The sequence below is a fragment of the Lasioglossum baleicum genome, chromosome 17 (assembly GCF_051020765.1).
Source record: "Lasioglossum baleicum chromosome 17, iyLasBale1, whole genome shotgun sequence".
In the NCBI taxonomy this organism is placed as follows: Eukaryota; Metazoa; Arthropoda; class Insecta; order Hymenoptera; family Halictidae; genus Lasioglossum; species Lasioglossum baleicum.
In genome coordinates, this window is record NC_134945.1 from 5,592,297 (window position 1) to 5,614,129 (window position 21,833).

General features: G+C 33.9%; 1 protein-coding gene across 4 annotated transcripts in view; it reads right to left on the reverse strand.

The window, feature by feature from the left end:
* The window catches only part of LOC143217654 (proton-coupled amino acid transporter 2), an 88,763-nt gene that overhangs the window by 29,768 nt on the left and 37,162 nt on the right, over nt 1–21,833 (reverse strand). For all 4 annotated transcript variants that reach the window (XM_076442178.1, XM_076442175.1, XM_076442177.1 and 1 more), the window contains exon 2: nt 7,435–7,511. Coding sequence is in view for 3 of the 4 variants with exons in the window: in XM_076442175.1 (XP_076298290.1) it covers nt 7,435–7,511 (77 nt within the window). In the remaining variant the exon portion in view is untranslated. The remainder of the gene's footprint in view (nt 1–7,434; nt 7,512–21,833) is intronic.

The window sequence follows — 21,833 nt, forward strand, 5'->3', positions numbered from 1 at the left end:
TGTCGAAAAGTTAGTAGTTCACGAGATATTTCAATATAAATAACTTTAAAACACCATTACTGTCGTACTAACAATAAGACGTTACACAAGTAAGTAAACGCTAACAGCAATTTCAATATCAATGTCAATTTTTCAATTTCAACTTCAATTTCAATATCAACTCTTCAACTTCATTATCAACTTCAATTTCTATTCTTCTATTTTAACTTCAATTTCTACTCTTCCATTTCAACTACAATTTTCTAATTTCATTTTGTTAATATCAACTTCAATTTCAATATCAACCCTTCAACTTCAATTTCAATTCCAACTCTTCAATTTCAATTTTTCAATTTGAACGTCAATTTCAATATCAACTCTTCAACTTCATTTCCAATTTCAATTTTTCAATTTCATCGTCAATTTTTCAATTTCAATTCGTTAATTTCAAATCTTCAATTTCATTTTCAACGTCAATTTCAAATCTTCAATTTCATTTTCAACGTCAATTTCAAATCTTCAATTTCATTTTCAACGTCAATTTCAACATCAACACTTCAACTTCAACTCTTCAATTTCAATTTTTCAATTTTAACGTCAATTTTTCCATTTCAACTTCAATTTTTCAATTTCAAATCTTCAATTTCATTTTCAACGTCAATTTCAATATCAACCCTTCAACTACAACTTCAACTCTTCAATTTCAATTTTTCTATTTTAACGTCAATTTTTCAATTTCAACTTCAAATCTTCAATTTCATCGATTGATGTATTAAATAATACCTCATTCCATTTAAAAAAATATCAATGACCTTGAAATCTTGAAAAAAATGACCTTGAAAATTTATTCCCTTACGCCGTTACATGTGGCCCTTCAAACAGTGTAACTTTGTCCTAAGAAGTTTTTTTATAAATCGAAAAGTAACGGAGATATTTAGGTGTTCTGTTTCTTCGGACTCATCCTGTATGTCGCGGCTACCATAGGGTGATTCTACACCCTCGATTTGGTTGAAATTGAACTAGGGAAGGTGCCGAAAAATTGATACCTTGACCTTGAATTTTAACGTCACAAGGTCAACAATTTTCTAAAAATTGTCAAAAGTGCAAAAGGAACCATGGGTCGCAACTCTCAACCGCGACGAGTAAAATACAATGCATTTAAAGGAAATTGTTGAACTTTTGTCCTTAAAATTCATGGACAAGGTATCAATTTTGCGGCACCTTTCTTAGTTCAACTTCAACCAAATCGAGGGTATAGAACAGTGATGGCGAACCTTTTTAAAAGTGGGTCATAAGTCAGTAGCTTCAATTAGAAAGGGTAGGGGGGGAGGGTGCCAATTATTTGGAAACATCAAACATTTCTTTAAAAGATAAAGTTGACAGTTGAATCTTTTCGGCTTTCACTTTTGAAATAATCAAATAATTAAGGTTTTAGTTTCCTTTTTGATTTATAACTTTCACTTTTGCAGTCAATATTACAGTAAACGCATGGGTCACTTACAAAACCTTCGTGGGTTAGTATCTGAACCGCGTGTCATAGGTTCGCCACCACTAAGAATCATCCTATAGTAGCCGCGACATACATATAATTTTTTCACACCCTGTACATATGGGATTATCAATGGTATTCGCTCGCCTACTAAAGAAGAAATGACGACCTTGGTCTCCTCATACCAAGAACAGGCATATGTGATAACCGGATGAATGAGCGTGATCCATCGGAATATGATCAGTCTGCTCTCAAAACAAACCTCTCGAGGTGCTACTATCAGGTAGTCAGCGTTCTGTGTAAAGATTGTTTACAAATATCGTTGTCTAAAGGAAATCAGAGCAGTAAAGGGGCCCCTAGACGATCAACAATATTGTCAATACGCCTGTTAATAATACTGACGAGACGCATCGAAAGGGCATATTGACCGTTTAGCAGGGGCTTAAACGCATTGTCAATTTATTGAAGCATATTCATAAAAATTTTGATTGAATCGCATTGACGGGAGCCATATTGATGCGCGAATTGATGTTTAGTTTTAGTTGTCAATATTTCGTCAGTCTCGACTCGGACGTCGTACACTCCTGGACGAAAAGATAGCACACTTTGAAATTCATGTAATTTCTGTTTATTAAGCATTAGAAATTCCATTTTTTTATACAAATATTTTCAGTGTGTCTTTCTCAACTATGAATGAAATGAAACAAAGCTTCATTAGCTTATCTATTTTTATTGAATAAAGTAGAATTATTAACGAAATATAGAGGTACACAATGATAGCACACTTAACGAAAAACTTGAAATATAACAGAATTAATAGATAAAAATCAATGCTCAATATTTTGAAGGACCTCCTTTACAGCTAACGACTTTAATCATTCGGTTTGGTAAATATTTATACAAATTTTTAATACTGTTTTGGCTAATCTCCTTCCATTCGTCCAAAATGCACTATTTTACATCGTTAGTATTTTGGAATTGTCTGCTATTTTCGTACACAGCTCTGGCAAGATGTCCCCAACAATTTTCAATAATATTGAGGTTGGAGATCTTGCTGACCACTCCAAAACACGAATAATTTTTGAAGAAAAGTATTTCCTGACCGCTTTCGCCGCGTCGACTGCGACATTACCTTGTTGTAAAATGTGTTTATTTGCAGCAATTCTTACAGCATAAGTGTTTAGTTGTTCATTTATCATTTCAATATACCATTCACTATTCATTCGTCCTTTTATTTTGATTTCTGTTTTACCCCAATATCCAATACCGGCTCCAATTATCACACAGCCACCTCCCATTTGGCGACGGCTTAAAAATTGCTGTTCTTCATACAAATCATGATAGTAATAGCCTACGCCGTCTGGACCATCCAAATTAAATCTCTTTTCGTCAGTAAATATGACTCTTTGCCGCTTTTTCCTCATATTTATATGCTTTTCGGCACATTGTAAGCGGAACGCTTTATGCTCCACCTTTAACCAAGGTTTCTTTTGCAAACCATCGCGCTAAGTGCTTGCATTTTTGTAAAACACAACACTTTCGGCGATTTGTCTCGCAGTCATCCTAGAATTTGTTGCTGTCCTCAATGTTGCACGTTTTTTACTGGCAGTTAAACTTTGTGGGCGCCCAGAACTCTTCATTCTCCCGTAATTTTCAGGATTATTTAACAAGCTCATAATAATATTTGTGTAATTCAATCTTGTTCTTCCTTTAAGTTTTTTCCTTTCCTTAAGTTAGTTCTTTTCCACGACTCAATCTTAACTATTTAGTACAATGTTGTTTTATTAAATAAGCACGAAAGAAGCTAGTACCCACTTTGTCAATTACGTTTTGCAATGAATGTTTGCTATTCAGTAACTTCTGCACAACTGACAAATGTAAAACTGCTATTTGTGCTATCATTTTGTCCCGCTTGTGGGCCCCAATATTTACGTTTTCATTTCGAAAATTCTATTCAAGCAAATATTGTGGATCATATTCAGTGCATTGTATGTACAGCCATGTCAAAATACGTTGAAATATTAAAATATTCATTTTCTTCAGTTTAATGTACTATAAATGAGGAAAAATAGACGATGTGCTATCTTTTTGTCCCGGAGTGTACGGGCAAAATGGCTGGCGCACCGATTAAAGACGATTCCGCGCGCCGCGGAACCCGTCCGTATTTCATATAATGATTTATTATAAAACAATTTCCTTGTGAGGATTACGCTATGCCAGTCCTCTAGTTTCAAAATGGCATCCAGGTCAATTATTTTTAACTGTGTGAAACTAATTACCATTATCGGTGAGATGATCTTGAGTCGTAGACGGGGTCATGGGATCGTGAATGCGTTAATAAGCCTGCAGTATCACACAACAATGAAAACGGTATCGGTTGTTCTATGTATGATAAGTTCCTTAATGGAATGCAATGAAGTCAGCAGACAAGTTGCAAGACTGAGTTGCAACGCGGTGAAAGTAACTTAGTGACTATCTAATCTAGTCTTTATTTCAAGAATTCCGCATCCTATACAAAATGGCATTAACATTTCAAGGTGAATCTGCCATCGGACTCGGCACGAACGCCTCGTTGATTTAGACAAACAATTTAAGCAGTTCTCCGGTTAGACACGTAAAAGTATCGAATTTATCACGCGTTATTTATAATTCTTTGACCATCGCAGCTGATTTTCCATTTAAAACCCACGCAACTTCACAAGCCGGCCATGTTCGACGAAACAGTCACTATAATTAACCGGATTTCGTCATTTCCATGTATTGAACCTGAGAGCCACGAATAGATATGTTAATGAGCGGACCGCGAATTTTATACATCTGTCAGAAAAATGAGTGTGGGTGCGATTTAAAACAGGAGAAAAATAAAAGGATTCAACACTGGAACTACAGAACCTGCCAAAATAACAGGTTCACTATTTTTTAATACACATCTACGATTATCGAGATTATGGATATATATTCCCGGAGAATTGTTCAATAAATGTATTTGCATTTTCAGATTCTGGCGTTTCCTGTGTGTGAATGTATATTTATAGTTACTCGAATTAATATTTGAACGCTCTAAAAAAGACGATAACTTTTTCAACTAGTTTGCAACTAGTTTACTACAGGATGTGAAAAGAATTGTTTTCAGAAATAGCAATTGATCGGAATTGTAGAAAAAATACTAAAAGTTGCATTTCATAATTTTTTTATATGGGCCTATATTGAAAAATTAAAAAGTACGTTTTGTAGGTCTGTGTAAAAATCTGCAATTTTTACCATCTTTGAACATTTGTAGCTCATTGCAACGTCGATCGATTTTGACGAAATTTTCAGAATATGTTTAATTGACACATACCTACAAAAAACATATTTTTTTAAATTTACAATATAGGCCCACATAAAGAAAGTTGTAAAATGCAACTTTTAGTATTTTTCCTACAATTCCGATCAATTGCAATTTTTGGAAAAATTTCTTTTCACATCCTGTAGTAAACTAATTGCTCTAGCTTCCCAAAAACGTTCAAATCGTATATGTAGTACAATATTGAAAAAGTTATCGTCTTTTTTAGAGCGTACGAATATTAAATCTAGTAACTGTAGTTATATAAAATCTGTTTTTTTTTTTATTCCTATCCAGAAAACTAGGGCGGGGCCGTAATGACGATACAACAGGAAAGAAGGTGATTCCATCTGCAAATATAGATTACAAGTACGAAATATGATTTTTTGCTGCAAGCTTAATTTAGAAGGTGATAGTAATTTTGTACGTAGATAAGCAATATACATGTACATATTTATAACAGTTATTTTTAATATATAATTGGTAAAATAAATTGTATACACATTAGTACTACTCCAGAAAAACTGTCTTTTGAAGTACACTTTACATAAAACACCTAAACTAACAGAGAGTTGGTGGGAATAAAATTTAAAATAAATATCTACATATACATAGAAGTGGGGGTTGAAAGAGTACCCGAGTCGAATTCTACATATACCTAATATACATATAAATATATGTATTTGATGATGGAAATGTCCTATGACTAGTCTGCGCATCTTTATGCAAAATAAAGATTTTCCAAGTCAACTGCAAGAAACGAGAGGAACATAAACATTAATTCCATCGTTCCCCTTCTTAAAGAATTTGGATAAGTCACAAGTAACGTAGTCGTCTGATATTTTCACTTTTTCAGAACAAAAGTTTCATCGAAATTGATTAGTTGGTTAATGAGTTATAATCGATTAAATATGGTGGAAAATACAGTTTTCACATTTCTAGCGTATTTCTGCCGTGACATTTTTTAAATTTTCGTTGCAAACCTAAATAAAAAAAAAATGGTAAAAACCGACTTTTACTATTTCTTTCATAATTCGAACTGAACGCACTTTTTTCTTTATTCGCCATTCCTACAAATGCATAAAATCCGCAGTCTACTAATGACTGGTGGTTTCAGGTGCATTTTCCCGACGGACTTTCCCGAAGTCTTATTAATGAGGAATGTATTTAGTTAGTTGTTGCGCAGCACGGCCCCAGGACGCAGACAAACCATAAACAATTGCGTACGTTGATTGCGAATCTAATTTCCGTCCACATCTGACAGTGTTTATAAATCTCCGTAGATAAGCTCGATTGCGTAATGGATGACTTGCATACGAGGAAACTTCGATCGCTTTGATGGAACCATATTTCCATTAGATTGTCGTTGCGGCCTTACGAGAGATGGATTAACAGGGGAAAACCGAATCGAATGCCCTGCAGGTTTTATACCTCGGCGTTTGATCAAAGATATACATATTACTCGGTGCCAAGGAGATAGGTACATACGTCACATTTGGCTCGACTCTTACTATCGAAGCGGGGAAACGTATACATAAACGCTTAGGCGTTTCGCAATTTGTCCGTTTAACGCTACTAGTCTGTTCCTGTTTCTATTTTCGGCATCGATGAACCGGAAAAACATAGCTTATCGATCATCAAGATCAACAACTCTAATCGTAAGAAGAAATCACAGTGAATCACAATATATTAGACAGCGGATTTTACGCATTTATGGCAAAAATTAGTAGGTTTAATTTAAGACAGTAAAAACATTAAAAAATTTTAAAATACTGTTATATTATTCTGAAATAATTGAGTATGTTAAGAAACTTCTATTTTACTCCAATTTGTTGTAATTCACATAAAAAATTTTTATTTTGCATAAAGATCTGCTGTAAGTTAGAACAGTTAGTTTACTACGCGACGTAAAAAAAAATTGTTGTTTACAACTGTATCGAAAATTTAAAAAGTAGGGTCTGTAGATCTGTTTCAGTTATACAGTGGGTAACGAAAGTATTCGAACGCCCTTTAAAACAGAATAACTTTTTCATAATTGTAACAAACGACCTGATTTTTTATAATCAATTAGAAGCACTGGTTTATGAAATGATAGGGAAAAAAGATTTTCGAAAAGGCGTTCGAATACTTTCGTTACCCACTGTACATATTCTGAAAATTTAAGATATTCTAATTTAATTAACATTCTATTCTTGTAATTAATATGTTCTAATTGAAAATTACAGGCCTCTATACCAATAGAATTAAGTTTATTGAACTTCTTTAGAGCATTTGGATTACTTAGTCTTGCAGTTTCGTATTCGATTTATTAATTTTTTGTCCCGAATTCATAAAATCCGCAGTCTTGTAATAAACGTCGTATAAAAATGTATACATATAGCTTCTCTTAACCTTAAACTAAATAAGGTAAATGTGCAGGGTGCAAAACAAGTGATAGTCATTGATATCTTGATCGATGGACATTTTTTAGATACTTGTACAGTTGTTGGTAATATTGAACATTAGATTTAATATTATATTTATGTTGAACATATCTCTCAGAAATCTCTACAATTTCAGGAGCGATTATTTACTTCTTAAAATGGTAACTATTGCATGTTTTATACTCTGTGAAGTAGATATACATATAATACTTATTTACCTATGAGGCTCTTTGAGCGTCGTTTCGTCACCGTGCAGGGAACTCTTATTCATAGTGGGATTGTTGTACATTTCCATCTGCAACAATAATTACGTACGTGTTATTATAGAATTAAAGGTTTAAGCATCGATTAGGTCAGGTCGTAAGCAGATTTTATTTACAGGTCTGGTAGAAATTGTTCATGCTCTGATCAGATTAATATTACAATAAGTAAATTGTCGGTAAGTAGTTCAAGATCTTCCGAAGCTTCTAAAGTATTTAATAGAGAATGAATTATATTGTTCATATAAATTGTAAGGGAAATAAGGGAAACGACGAAGCTTATTCTCTTAGGCAATATACATACAGTATACAGTCGCGACAAAGGCTATGAATAGACTTCCGATAGCTAAAGTGTTAATCCGTCAAATAAAAGACACCTATCAGTGCATTAATTTCTTTTCTGCACATTCTCGAAAAAGCCGTATGCTGGGTTCGACCATAATGGATTAATAGCTCAATCGGATGATAACGCACTCAATGGATAGCGTTTATACCCCGTCATAAATCATTCATTGAAGAATAGCTCGTATACAAGAAATACACTGTGTGGGGTGTTGCTTAATGTTGAGCTATGCCTGTATCTTGTCTCTTCTTATTGGCGACAAGCGATCGAATTAAGGTCGCGTAGGGTTCAATGCGAGACGGGCAATCCAATTTCCTACCGAAACGTGACCGAACATCTGTTCCGACGATTTCCCTCCGATTTTCCTCGCTGTATTGTTCCGTTATTAACGAGCTCTGCTATTGTTCGACTGTCGACGAGTCAACAAGGATTGCGATATCGCGAATAAAAAGCCGATTTTTAAAAAGGCCCGCGCCGATAGTCTAGTCAACGAAAAGTTGTAGAGGGGAATGGAAGGAACACAATTTTTAACTTTGGGTCTTTGTTTGGACTAGTTAGGAGGTAAACATATTAAAAGTCCCCACTCCTAGGAGGTGAGCGGGGTGCAGGCGGGCACGTAGAAGGTCCCCTTTTTCGGTTTTCCGCTTATATCTCGGAAATTATGCGTCCTAGCGATAAGAGTATTCTATACACAATTAAAGCTGGCAAAATGTGCCATAAGATTGATTGCATTCAGTTTTTCGCTATCTCGCATAGTTTCCGAGATATCCGCGCTCAAAGTTCACTAATTGTGCTGAAGAGTTAGCTAGTCAAATAAGGCAAAAAACGTGAGGCAAAAATGGCTTTTTCACAATTAGTGAACTTTGATCGCGGATATCTCGGAAACTATGCGAGATAACGATTCATGAACATTTTATTTTACTTTGCATTGACCCGAATCGAGAGGGAAAAAACGTAAACAATTTTTATTCTACATATACATAAAAATCTGGTTTCTTTTTGTTGGTGTTGTAAGATGTATTAAAAACATAGTTTTTATGGATTTGAAATGAAAAGCAAAAATGCGTAACATATTATCCTAAGATCTTTTATGCAACTATTTCTGACGTGTATTATGAGAGATCATAAGATTCTGTGTATAAATAATAATTAATATACAGTGATAGTGATTGGTAAATAAAACTATCAAACTTAGTTTTGTTCCATCTAAAATTGCATATATGTATATTCGTGAAACTACTTTCAACAACCACATCAATCATAACCGCCTCCCGTAAATTATATCAATGAAAGCAATTTATACTTCAACAAACACTTACATCAACAGTAGGTCATACAAACTGTGCTAACTACTTGCTTCGTAAACATTATGAGTAGACCGAATGGCGAGATATCTGGCGGTCAGGTAAAAATAGGTGTATGATGTTTATTGTCTACACATGCATAGAATAGAATGGAATACTTTATTTCCGTTTTGCTTGAGGCTTTGCGGGGACTTCCAGACTCCAGACACATTATTACTTATGTATACGCCTGATACGTTATCGATACAGTGTAAAAATAAAAATTAAAAAACAATGATACGCTTCAAATACAAATTAAACACTATACTATTCCACTGGTTGTTTTATTACAGCACACAAATGACATTGTTTTATCACTTTTTTAAACACTAATCTATATAAGTAAAGCTATTGTCATCGAACAGTTAATAAAAATAAATGATTGATTAGGAAACCTATGAATAATTAACAATATCTATCCTGGAAATCGGTGCATAATCACTAGACTGCGGAATTTATTAAAAAATGTATTAAAAAGATTTAAGGCCACCAGTGTATTAGTTTCACCTTAACAAGATAATCAAAAGAAGAATGAAATTTTTATTTGGCTCCTGTGTCTTGCAATCAATGCAAACATTTTTTATTTTTCATAAAGAGCCGCAGTCTAATAATCACTATGATATGAATGCTAGTTTTTGTAGTTTAATGATTAAGGTTCAGCTGTATTCGCTCTTAAAATTGTAAATGCAGTTCACGATGTTGACACGAAATGAATAACATTTTGGAGAGTATTAATTATTTAACCAAATTGAAAGATGATCTGAAAGATTAAGTGAATTTCATTTGCCACTCAAACAATGAAATAATTTGGAAAAATTATTTGGCTGTTCTGATGGAGTAACACATGATCATTTCAAATGGCATGCAGCTAAAAATACCGATAATATGTATATTATCTTGACGATTATGTGTAGACTGCGGATCTTCATGCATTTACAGCAAAATTGAGTAGATAAAATTCGTAATTGTTGAAAAATTTTCAAAATTGAACATGTCAATATATGATATCTCCTCTATTAAAATCATTAAGGGAAGAAATAACATTCAATCTGGTTTCTATTCGTTGCAATCGATGCAGACAATTTTTATTTTGCATAAAGATCTGCAGTCTAATTATGTACACTCCAGGACGAAAAGATAACACACTTTGAAATTCATGTAATTTCTGTTTATTAAGCATTAGAAATTCCATTTTTTTATACAAATATTTTCAGTGTGTCTTTCTCAACTATGAATGAAATGAAACAAAGCTTCATTAGCTTATCTATTTTTATTGAATAAAGTAGAATTATTAACGAAATATAGAGGTACAAAACGATAGCACACTTAACGAAAAACTTGAAATATAACAGAATCCATTCGTCCAAAATGCACTATTTTACATCGTTAGTATTTTGGAATTGTCTGCTATTTTCGTACACAGCTCTGGCAAGATGTCCCCAACAATTTTCAATAATATTAAGGTTGAAGATCTTGCTGACCACACCAAAACACGAATAATTTTTGAAGAAAAGTATTTCCTGACCGCTTTCGCCGCGTCGACTGCGACATTACCTTGTTGTAAAATGTGTTTATTTGCAGCAATTCTTACAGCATAAGTGTTTAGTTGTTCATTTATCATTTCAATATACCATTCACTATTCATTCGTCCTTTTATTTTAATTTCTGTTTTACCCCAATATCCAATACCGGCTCCAATTATCACACAGCCGGCTCCCATTTGGCGAAGTATAAAAATTGCTGTTCTTCATTCAAATCATGATAGTAATAGCCTACGCCGTCTGGACCATCCAAATTAAATCTCTTTTCGTCAGTAAATATGTCTCTTTGTCACTTTGTCCTCATATTTATATGCTTTTCGGCAAATTGTAAGCGGAAACGCTTTCTGCTCCATCTTCAACCAAGGTTTCTTTTGCAATTCTCTTCGCGCTAGGTGCTTGCGTTTTTGTAAAATACAACGTACGTTCTTTCCGTTAGTGTTTACGCCAACATTTTCGGGGATTTGTCTCGCAGTCATCCTCGAATTTGATGCTGTTCTCAATGTTGCACGTTTTTCACGGGCAGTTAAACGTTGTGGTCGCCCAGAACTCTTCATTTTCCCGTAATTTTCAGGATTATTTAACAAGCTCATAATAACTTTTCGGCATCTATTTACAGTTTTTGATATTTGTGTAATTCAATCTTGTTCTTCCTTTAAGTTTTTTCCTTTCCTTAAGTTAGTTCTTTTCCACGACCCAATCTTAACGATTTAGTATGTTGTTTTATTAAATAAGCACGAAAGAAGCTAGTACCCACTTTGTCAATTACGTTTTGCAATGAATGTTTGCTATTCAGTAACTTCTGCACAACTGACAAATGTAAAACTGCTATTTGTGTTATCATTTTGTCCCGCTTGTGGGCCCCAATATTTACGTTTTCATTTCGAAAATTCTATTCAAGTAAATATTGTGGATAATATTCGGTGCATTGTATGTACAGCCATGTCAAAATATGTTGAAATATTAAAATATTAATTTTCTTCAGTTTATTTTATTCAGTTATGTGCTATATTTTTGTCCCGGAGTGTATCAAATAATTGGTTTCGATGATGCCGAGTCCCGCGCGAAACTTCCGAAACATATTCGCGTTTTTTTGCGTTTCTAGCGAGATTATGTCTCTATCTAGAAAATAGAGCGGCGACCCGTAACGTTCCCTAATCGCGGTCGATGGATCGTGTTGCAACTAAGGTGAAGCAAAATTATCGAGCAGACTGAGTCATGTCTAACGCGATCGTGCTGGAATTCAGTTAATCGCGAGAAGGAGGAAACGTGTCAGATGTTGTCAGCGGGGTAGGAACGGGGATGGACGATTAGATTCGGGTGCATGTTTCATGCGATTCGAAATAAAATAGATTGCGCGACACGCTTATCGTTCGTCTCCCGTTTGCGCTCGGGGCAAAGACTGCCGTATCTTAATACGTTAATAAAATGTTATCTTGTCGAAAAAGTTCTTCAGTTTGGAACCGGAGTGAAACCGGTTCAAAGAGAATCGTGTGCGCCAGACGCGATAGCACGTGACAATCGGCTGATTAATTTGCTGTGCAACAGTCGGCAACGGGAACATGCAAGTCACTCGTTCTCCACGCATTCTGCAGACAACGTGGAGCTTCATTGCTTCTTAATACACTCGGAAACGATTCGTTTATGTTACGTCTCGTGCGGACTCTATGTATAATCAGTTGTGTAATTGAAATGGTCGTCATTCTGCACGCGCAAACGCATCCAAAGGCTCAAACGAAATACTTTCACTCGAAAAAATGGTCTAGTTTATGTTTGGATCATGTGGGTCCATCTGTATAATTTTACAAAAACGCACCAAGTCATGTTTCGCTTGGTAGTTGGGCGATTTTGAAACATTTCGCGAAGTTGTTTCGAGAAACTACCTACCACCAACTTTTAAACCAATCAACCCTTGACCCCTTGCCCTACAATATGCCCTACAAATTAATATGTATGTTATTAATAGACAGCGGATCATTATGCAAAACAAAAATTTTCTACCTGAATTCCAACAAACTGGAGTGATATAGAAATTCAATTTCTTTCTTAATATACATATGTATCTCTCTCTCTAATATTTTGAAAATAATATAATAGTATGTTTAAATTCTTCTAATATTTTTGCTGTCCTAAATTGCAGCTACTCATTTTTATCATAAATGCATAAAATCCGCTGTCTAGTTATTAATTTCCTTTAAACCGAAATCAAATTCGTTTTGGTTTTGTTAATCTACAGCTATTAGATATCAATTACAGTATTACAGCAATAGATAGATATAAATTTTCTCCTGTTTTGGGAAATTACGATCTACAAAAAAGTTCTAATCACTGAAACCGTAAAATATAATCGTAGGGCAAGAGGTTAACTGGTATATTGGAGTCTCCCATGACCCCAACAAAATTTCTGTACACCAAACTGTCCCTGCTGTATTGTACGATAATTGCAAAAATTTAGTTTCTTTCACTTCTCTAGAGCATTCGGATTGTTTAGTCTTAAATTGTATACTTGAAGCTAGCTTGGGGAAAATGCACAATTTTAGAAAGTGTCTAGAGTGCGATACTTCATAATTAGAGTGAACACTTAGTTAATATGTCCAACACTTTAATATTATATTATTATAGTATTACAATAATTTACCAAAGGAAAGTCATGGATTTCCTGAGTACGTACTGTGTTCGATGATTTATTTATTTATTTGACTCTGTCAAGTACCATTGATTATACGAAAGAATCAATCAATCATCGGCGATCGTTGAAGAGACTAAAATGTATACTATATTGACATTAAATAATCTTGTCACATGTATTCAGTTGTTCAATGTCAGTTCAGATAAACGACATCTCTTGGATATGAATTTAATGTCAATAATTTAATGAGCAAGCTATATTTTTCTCCTTTCATATACATATTTATTTCTATGAAAATTGAAACGACATGTTTTCCCTTAATATTTGTTTTCGTTTTCATTGGGTTGGCAAGAAAGTAATTTCAGCATTTTAAAGTGAAATAGAGCCCAATTTTTTATCCAAGCAATGAACTTTAATGAATCAGATATTTTCCCTTCGTTCGATGATCTTTTGCCAAAAAGAATAAATAAGAAAATATTTTATTGATTAGACCGTTCGATTAAATCATCGTTTGAATAAAGAAATTCGGTTTTATATCACCTTAAAATACCGGAATTACTTTCTTGCCAACCCAATAATATTTTAGACTGTTTACAAACTAAATTAATCAATTCTAAGGTACTACGTATAGAAACTTTTTACGGCTTTCGATGCAGTTATTAGATTTGTTCACATTTGCTAATTGACAGAACCTTGGTATAGTCTTTATCAAACCCTATAAACAATACTCCACGCAGAGTAAACATTGTATGTACCTCTTAAGGGTTAACAATCAGACTATTATTTTATAAATGAATGTATACTGTTTCATCAATCTTCTTTGCTTTCTATTTTATGGAGGTGATGAATAAATATAGCGCACTGTCAGGCATCCAATTAGGAAACCATTTTCCTTACAATTCAAACTGTTAAAAAGAGAACTTGAAAAACCATGCAATTGCCGTATCTGAGAGATGTACGAGGTGTGTTTAAAAAATAACATTTTTCAGTTTCAACATCAATTTCTCAATTTCAACTTCAATTCCAACATGAATTTTTCAATTTAAACTTCAATTTTTCAGTTTCAACAACAATTTCTCAATTTCAACTTCAATTCCAACATCAATTTTTCAATTTAAACTTCAATTTTTCAGTTTCAACACCAATTTCTCAATTCAACATCAATTTCTCAATTTCAACTTCAATTCCAACATCAATTTTTCAATTTAAACTTCAATTTTTCAGTTTCAACACCAATTTCTCAATTCAACATCAATTTCTCAATTTCAACTTCAATTCCAATATCAATTTTTCAATTTAAACTTCAATTTTTCAGTTTCAACATCAATTTTTCATTTTAAACTTCAATTTTTCAGTTTCAACATCAATTCCAACATCAATTTTTCTATTTCAACTTCAATTTTTCAGTTTCAACATCAATTCCAACATCAATTTTTCTATTTCAACTTCAATTTTTCAGTTTCAACATCAATTTCTCAATTTCAACTTCAATTCCAACATCAATTTTTCAATTTCAACTTCAATTTTTCTGTTTCAACATCAATTTCTCAATTTCAACTTCAATTCCAACATCAATTTTTCAATTTCAACTTCAATTTTTCAGTTTCAACATCAATTTCTCAAATTTAACTTCAATTTTTCAGTTTCAACACCAATTTCTCAAATTCAATTCCAACATCAATTTTTCAGTTTCAACATCAATTCCTGAATTTCAACTTCAATCTTTCAATTTCAACTTCAAATGCACGTAGAAGGTCCCCGTTTTCGGTTTTCCGCTTATATCTCGGAAATTATGCGTCCTAGCGATAAGACCATTCTATACAAAATTAAAGCTGACAAAATGTGCCATAAGATTGTCTGCATTCAGTTTTTCGCTATCTCGCAATGTTTCCGAGATATCCGCGCTGAAAGTTCACTAATTGTGCTGAAGAGTTAGCTAGTCAAATAAGGCAAAAAACGTGAGGCAAAAATTTCTTTTTCACGATTAGTGAACTTTGAGCTCGGATATCTCGGAAACTATGCGAGATAGCGGAAAACTGAATAGAATCAATCTTGTGGCACGTTTTATCAGCTTGAATTTTGTATCGAATCGTCTTATCGCTAGGATACATAGTTTCCGATATTGTATAAGCGGAAAACCGAAAAAGGGGACCTTCTACGTGCCCCCTTGTACACCGCTCACCTCCTAGGAATAGGAACTTTTAGTATGTTTACTTCTTAACTAGTCCAAACAAAGTCCCAAAGTTAAAAATTGTGTTCCTTCCATTTTCCTGTACACCCCCCTTACGAGCTTTCATTGACTGGACTTATAGCAGATACAATAGACTAAACATCGAATACGACAACCAATGTACAAACACTTTTCAGACATGTTTACCAACACAACAAATAAAAATGACACGTGAATCGGACTAACACAACTCGCGAAATCTCAAAATTCTCGTTATTTTTTTAACACACCTCGTACAACAGGTAGGAGATCGTGAACTAGTCGATGTCACTTTCGCCACCGGGTGTCACCCGTAAGTAAGTTATTCGGAATACCTGTAAGGTATTCGGAAAGTCGTCTCTCGTAACTTTTTCGTAAGAAAAAATTGTCGATAGACCTCGGAGAATTCCACAATGAAAGCAGTTCGACATTCGGATGCCACGCGTCATCGGAACAGGACGTAAATACAATGGCTTGTGAGGTCATCGGAATCAAACGATGAATAGTTTGTAATTGTTGCGGCTTGTGCACGCGTGCACGTGCTTTTCGCACGTATTCGCGCGTGCATCTCGGCCACATCTTGATGACGATATTGATGATCGAGAGCACCGTTCCCGAAGATGATCACACCGTTCCAAGCACGCACCGATGATTTAACAGGGCAATCTCATACGGACGGGTCAAAAATCGATTTTCTTTTATTGTATTTTTTAAAACTAAAAATACTTATATCTAAAAAAATTATTTTCTCCTTTTTAGTGCATTTTAATATAAGCGTGATTTTTAAAAAGTTTTTCTTTATACATATATTTAATTCACCTGGCATAGATAAAATCTCGAAAACTACATGGCCGATTGCTTTGAAATTTTGGCAAGCCATTCCGTATACACTGTTCCCGCGATCGATGTGACTTTTTTATCCCCACTACTAGAGGGTTCGGTTGGGCGGTCGATCGCGCTAAAAGGAAATTAAGATATTAAGGTGTTTCAATTGGGGTTTTATGGTACTTGATGTATCATCCTCAGGTATGGAATAACATTAGTATAATACAACAATTTCCCGCTGAGCACCGTTGTTTACCCAGGATCGTCGTTTACACTTGGAAAATTTATCCACACAAGGAATCTATGTGTGGCACACATAAAAAAACGTGGTACCATTTCGTTTCCTGAGGTTCTCACAACGATCGCGGGAACACTGTGCTACTAGCTCTCGCCGACATCAATATTTATACGTTGAATTTATCATACGCTTCTTTTTATTAACCCTTTGCACTCGGAGCTATTTTAATTCGAAAACTAAACATTTCCTCCGACCCAGAATATTTCCATTCCGTATGATTTTTGAAATTTCATGGTTATGAAATTGGTATAATATCTCGTAAAATACTTAAATGTTTAGTAATTGATTAGATACGAATATGTTGAGTAATGTAAACAACATTTCGAATGACGGTACAGCAATTTTTAGTGGCGCCTCAGAGTCACCATTCGAGTGCAAAGGGTTAAACAATTACCGAAAATAGAATGAAATATCAGAATACGGAATTTAAGCATTCGCCGGTTTGCCAATTTTCAAGATCAATTATTCATTTTGTTACGGGCGATAACGACGAGTACACTGATTAAAAATCATCATGAAATAATCGTTTTGGCCCAGTCCGAGATTTCTAATCATCTGCGCGAGCTAGATACGAATTTTAAACATGTATTTATCGCAAGCGAAACAAGGCATGCCATTGCTTTGAAAAAAATTCATGAAAATTGTCATGTTTTGCAGCATTTGCATGAGACTGCCCCCTTAAGAGAAGTCAATCAATGACACGCGTTTGCCTGGCTAGGCTCCTCGGATCGTTCCGCGTATCGCCAAATGCTAACGACGGAATATTACTCCAACGTCAATGTGCACAGAGTGTTAATCGAACGAATTTCGTATGCAGCCGTTCGCAAATGCATTCGAACACTCGCTACTCACGACAACCGAGCACTACAAGTGTCTAATTTATATTGCTTCTTAAAAGTAATCATCTTTATGGAAACATTGCATGCATTCATTTTGGTTATAAATTATGGTACTCAATTTTCAATCTTCTCTTTCATCTTTAATCTTTATTTACATAAAACATCCTACATACTATGTGCACTATTTAGTTTCAGATTGAAAGTTGTGTTACACTTACGAGTATAATGTGAGTAATAATTCCATTATTCTAATCTATTCTAATAATATTGTAATAATAATAATTGACAGACATTAATTTAGGATTCACATTTTGCAACGTTGTTGACGCATAGTTTACGCACATTTCACATTAACTCACATAGTAATGTATGATAATTTCAAGCGAGACAAATTGGATTAACCGATTCAATTATTTAAGTGAAAAGTTAAGCAGGAATATGTTTCCTTTGCAGAATTATTTCATTCGCGACGAGAACAAGACGAGGACAAATTTTGTGAAGCAGGGCAAGTTTTACACACCATGTTCTTCTATCTCTCTGCGTTTAACGATATTATTATTAACATCCGTCGGGATTGTGTCATACGAAATTATCTAATCATCTCTTTACTTTCTCTGTGACCTTTTCAAGAGACGCGTAATTAGCGCAGATAGTTCCACAAATAATTTACGAGTAATTGGAAGGAAGAGTTGTCGGGAGATTTATCGCCGTTCATATTTCCCAAAACTGATACTGAAGAATCAGTTTTATTTTAGCCAAAGTACTGTCTCTTAATAGCATCGTTTCTTCGACATTGTGGAAGCGAAATATCTCGTCCGCGGTAGCAAAAGGGTTAATTGGAGAACAGTATAATGGCATGCAGTTCGGTTTTGTAGGGTTTATATTGACAGTCTTACAAATCGCATAGAATGTACACTGTAAACAATCATAGAGACTTATCAAATCGGGTGATATATGGACCGTTGATATCTACTACTACAGAATTATCTCATCCAATGGATGCCTCAGTTATAGCGTCTGCTGTCTACAAAAAAGGTGGAGGTCACGAAAATGTTCTAGAATCTACAACCAGAACGTCAGAATTTCAGAAAAAAAACACTTTGACAACTAAAAACGGAATCACGGGGTAGATTACCCTGACAATTAATTATCGATTAATTAAATTAATACATTAGTTCTCTCAAAATTTCGAGCATTCTTTTAAATACGAAATCTACATTTAAAGCATGTTCGATTTTGTTGAAATTTTAAAAAAATATTCTATACATAATGTACACTACAATTTAGCATACCATTTTTCCGATATCTTAATTATTTAGCTCTGAATAAACATGTGAAATTGATTTTTTTAATAACGATACTTTCTTCTCTTGAAATTGCCGCCATTCCTAGGACAGTCAAAAGGTTTCAAAATTTGTACGCTACAATTTAGAAGATACATTTGTGTTACATCGAAAAAATGAGAATATGTCAATATAGAGTAAGGAGCAAAACTGAACCAATAACCACAAGTTTTGTATAAATCATTATTTATTGCTAGGAATATAGGAGAATAACAAAAAATCAACATTATAATTATTTTTATCATAGTTAGAAGTAACTTAAGAAATTTTTTTCAATAATTCATATCTCCTCGTTTAGCAATAATAACAAAAATAGATTGACTCGGTTTTGCACCGGTCCCTACAAGAAATGTTTACGTGGAATGTTCTAGTATAGTACGTTTACATCTAGCACTTTGTGTGGTATGTTTACAAACTATTAGTCTACGTCTTAACACTCAGTTCTTCGCAATCAGTCGAACGGAGAATTGTGTAAAAAAAAGTCATTTCTCTTTTGAATGACAGCTTGTCAACGTGTAAGACGGCGAAAACTTGCAGTGCTAGTCAATCGACAGTGCAGAGAATAAGAAAAAAATACTGTAAAAGTATATTATTAAACGTTGAAGGAAGACCAAAAATATTATCACCGCAGGATGATCGAAGGATTATACGGTTTCTCACATATGGTGAAGCTTCAAGTACCATTATGGCTGTAGAATTATTAAAAGAAGATACGAATATACGAAAGGATCTGAGTTTAGAAGCATTAAGAAAAAAAAAAGAAGCCAATGTTATCGAAAAAAAATATTAAACGTCGTTTGAAATTTGCTACAAAATATAAAAACTGGACAACTACTAACTCGGAACGGGTTATTTGGTCAGACGAGACGAAAATTAACAGAATTTGTTCAGATGGCATGTCTTGGTGCTGGATTCGTAAAAATGAAAGGCTTAAACCACGACATGTGCAACAAACGTTAAAGCATGGAGGCGGATCCCTAATGTTCTGGAGGTGCCTAACAGCATTTGGTGTTGGATCACTGCACCGAATTAATGGCATTATGAGTCAGTACATGTAAAAGGATATTTTACAAGATCATCTCATAGATGCTAGTTGAAAATATGCCTTTTGAAGAAAAAAATGTAATTTTCATGCATGACCGAGACCCTAAGCACACTGCTGAAAGTGTAAAAAATTGGCTCAGTACTAAAAAATGTTCTGTTCTGGATTGGCCTGCACAGAGCCCCGACCTCAACTCCATAGAGAATCTATGGGGTTTACTAAACAGACGACTTCGGGATTCATATGACTCCCAACCAACTTAAATCACAGATTTGTATGATAGAATTCAAGAACAGTGGAAACAAATTTCTCCGGATTATTGCAAAAAATTAGTAGAAAGTATGCCAAAGCGAATTAGTGCAGTTTTACAAGCACAAGGATTGTGGACGAAATATTAAAAATAAATAATATATTAAATATTTCCAAGTATTGGACGTGGTGCAAAACCGAGTCAATCTATTTTTGTTGTCATTGCTAAACGAGGAAACATTAATTATTGAAAAAATTTCTTAAGTTACTTCTAACTATGATAAAAACAATTATAATGTCGATTTTTTTTTATTCTTTTATATTCCTAGCAATAAATAATGACTTGTACAAAACTTGTGGTTATTGGCACAGTTTTGCCCCTTACTGTACATATGTACTAGAGGTGTGCGAGACAGTACGGGTATTCCCGAAAATATTCAGGAAACCCGACTATATTTGGGATTCCCGTACTTTTTCGAGTATATTTGTTTGATTTATCTAAATAAAACATCAAGTTTCATTTTACTTGATAATAATTTATAACTAGACAGCGGAGAGAGAGAGATGTTTATGCAAATGCTTATTTTTATAGAAACTAGGTAAAGTTATGGGACTTGGGCAGAAATTTACGTTGTTAAAACTTAACCAAACTCTATATGCATCCACCACTGAAGGACCAAACGAAATTAATGCAAGATATTGGAAAAAATACACATATGCACCATTTACGTCCTGTTATCTTGAAAGGACAATTCCAGTGTACAGATTAATCTTCAGCGAGAAAAGACATCAACTTACCGTTGACAATATGGAAAAAATTATAGTTACATATTGTAATGCAAATTACAGCAAACAATAAATGAAAATACAGTATACATTGTATAATTAAAAACTAAGATATAGTATATACATAGTTTTATTTTAAATTCTCGTGTAAAAAAATTAATTTCTCTACATTTGATGCCAATAGCTTGGTTCTTTTGATGGTAACAATATTTCCAGTTGTTGAAAACAGCCTTTCGCTAGTTGTTTGTGTACTTGGTATAGCAATGTAACGTTTTGCAGCAACTGATAATATTGGATATCTTTCTGAATTTTCCTTCCACCATTTTATAATATCCTCAGAGATCCCGAACACATTGACGGGATTCCCGAAAATATTTGGGAATCCCGAATATATTCGAAAATTTTCGGGAATATACCCGAATATTTTGGGGATTCCCGGACATTTTCGGGAATACCCGTACCGTCTCGCACACCTCTAATATGTACTATACATATAATAAAAATATAATTATTTTTATAGATCACAAAAATTGAGAAGTTATATTAACCAAGATATTTACATGGATTTCAGTTTGTGCATATTTAAAATGAAAATTTAAACGCATGGGTAACAAGAGATAATACTTATACAGGATGGTACAAAAGTCACCAGATAAAAAATATTAAATCGCGATTGAAAAATCACATTGTTACATAAAAGTTAGAAAACATCGTATTTAGAATGCTTGAATTATTAATGCTAATATCTCTATGGGTAATATATGGACAATACTCTATGCAAAATAAAAATTTTCTACCGAAATTCCAACAAACTAGACTGAAATAGAAATTTATTTTCTTTCTTAATATGTTTAGTGGGTTGAAGATAATACAATAACAGTATTCTTCAATTCCTCTAATGTGTATACTATTT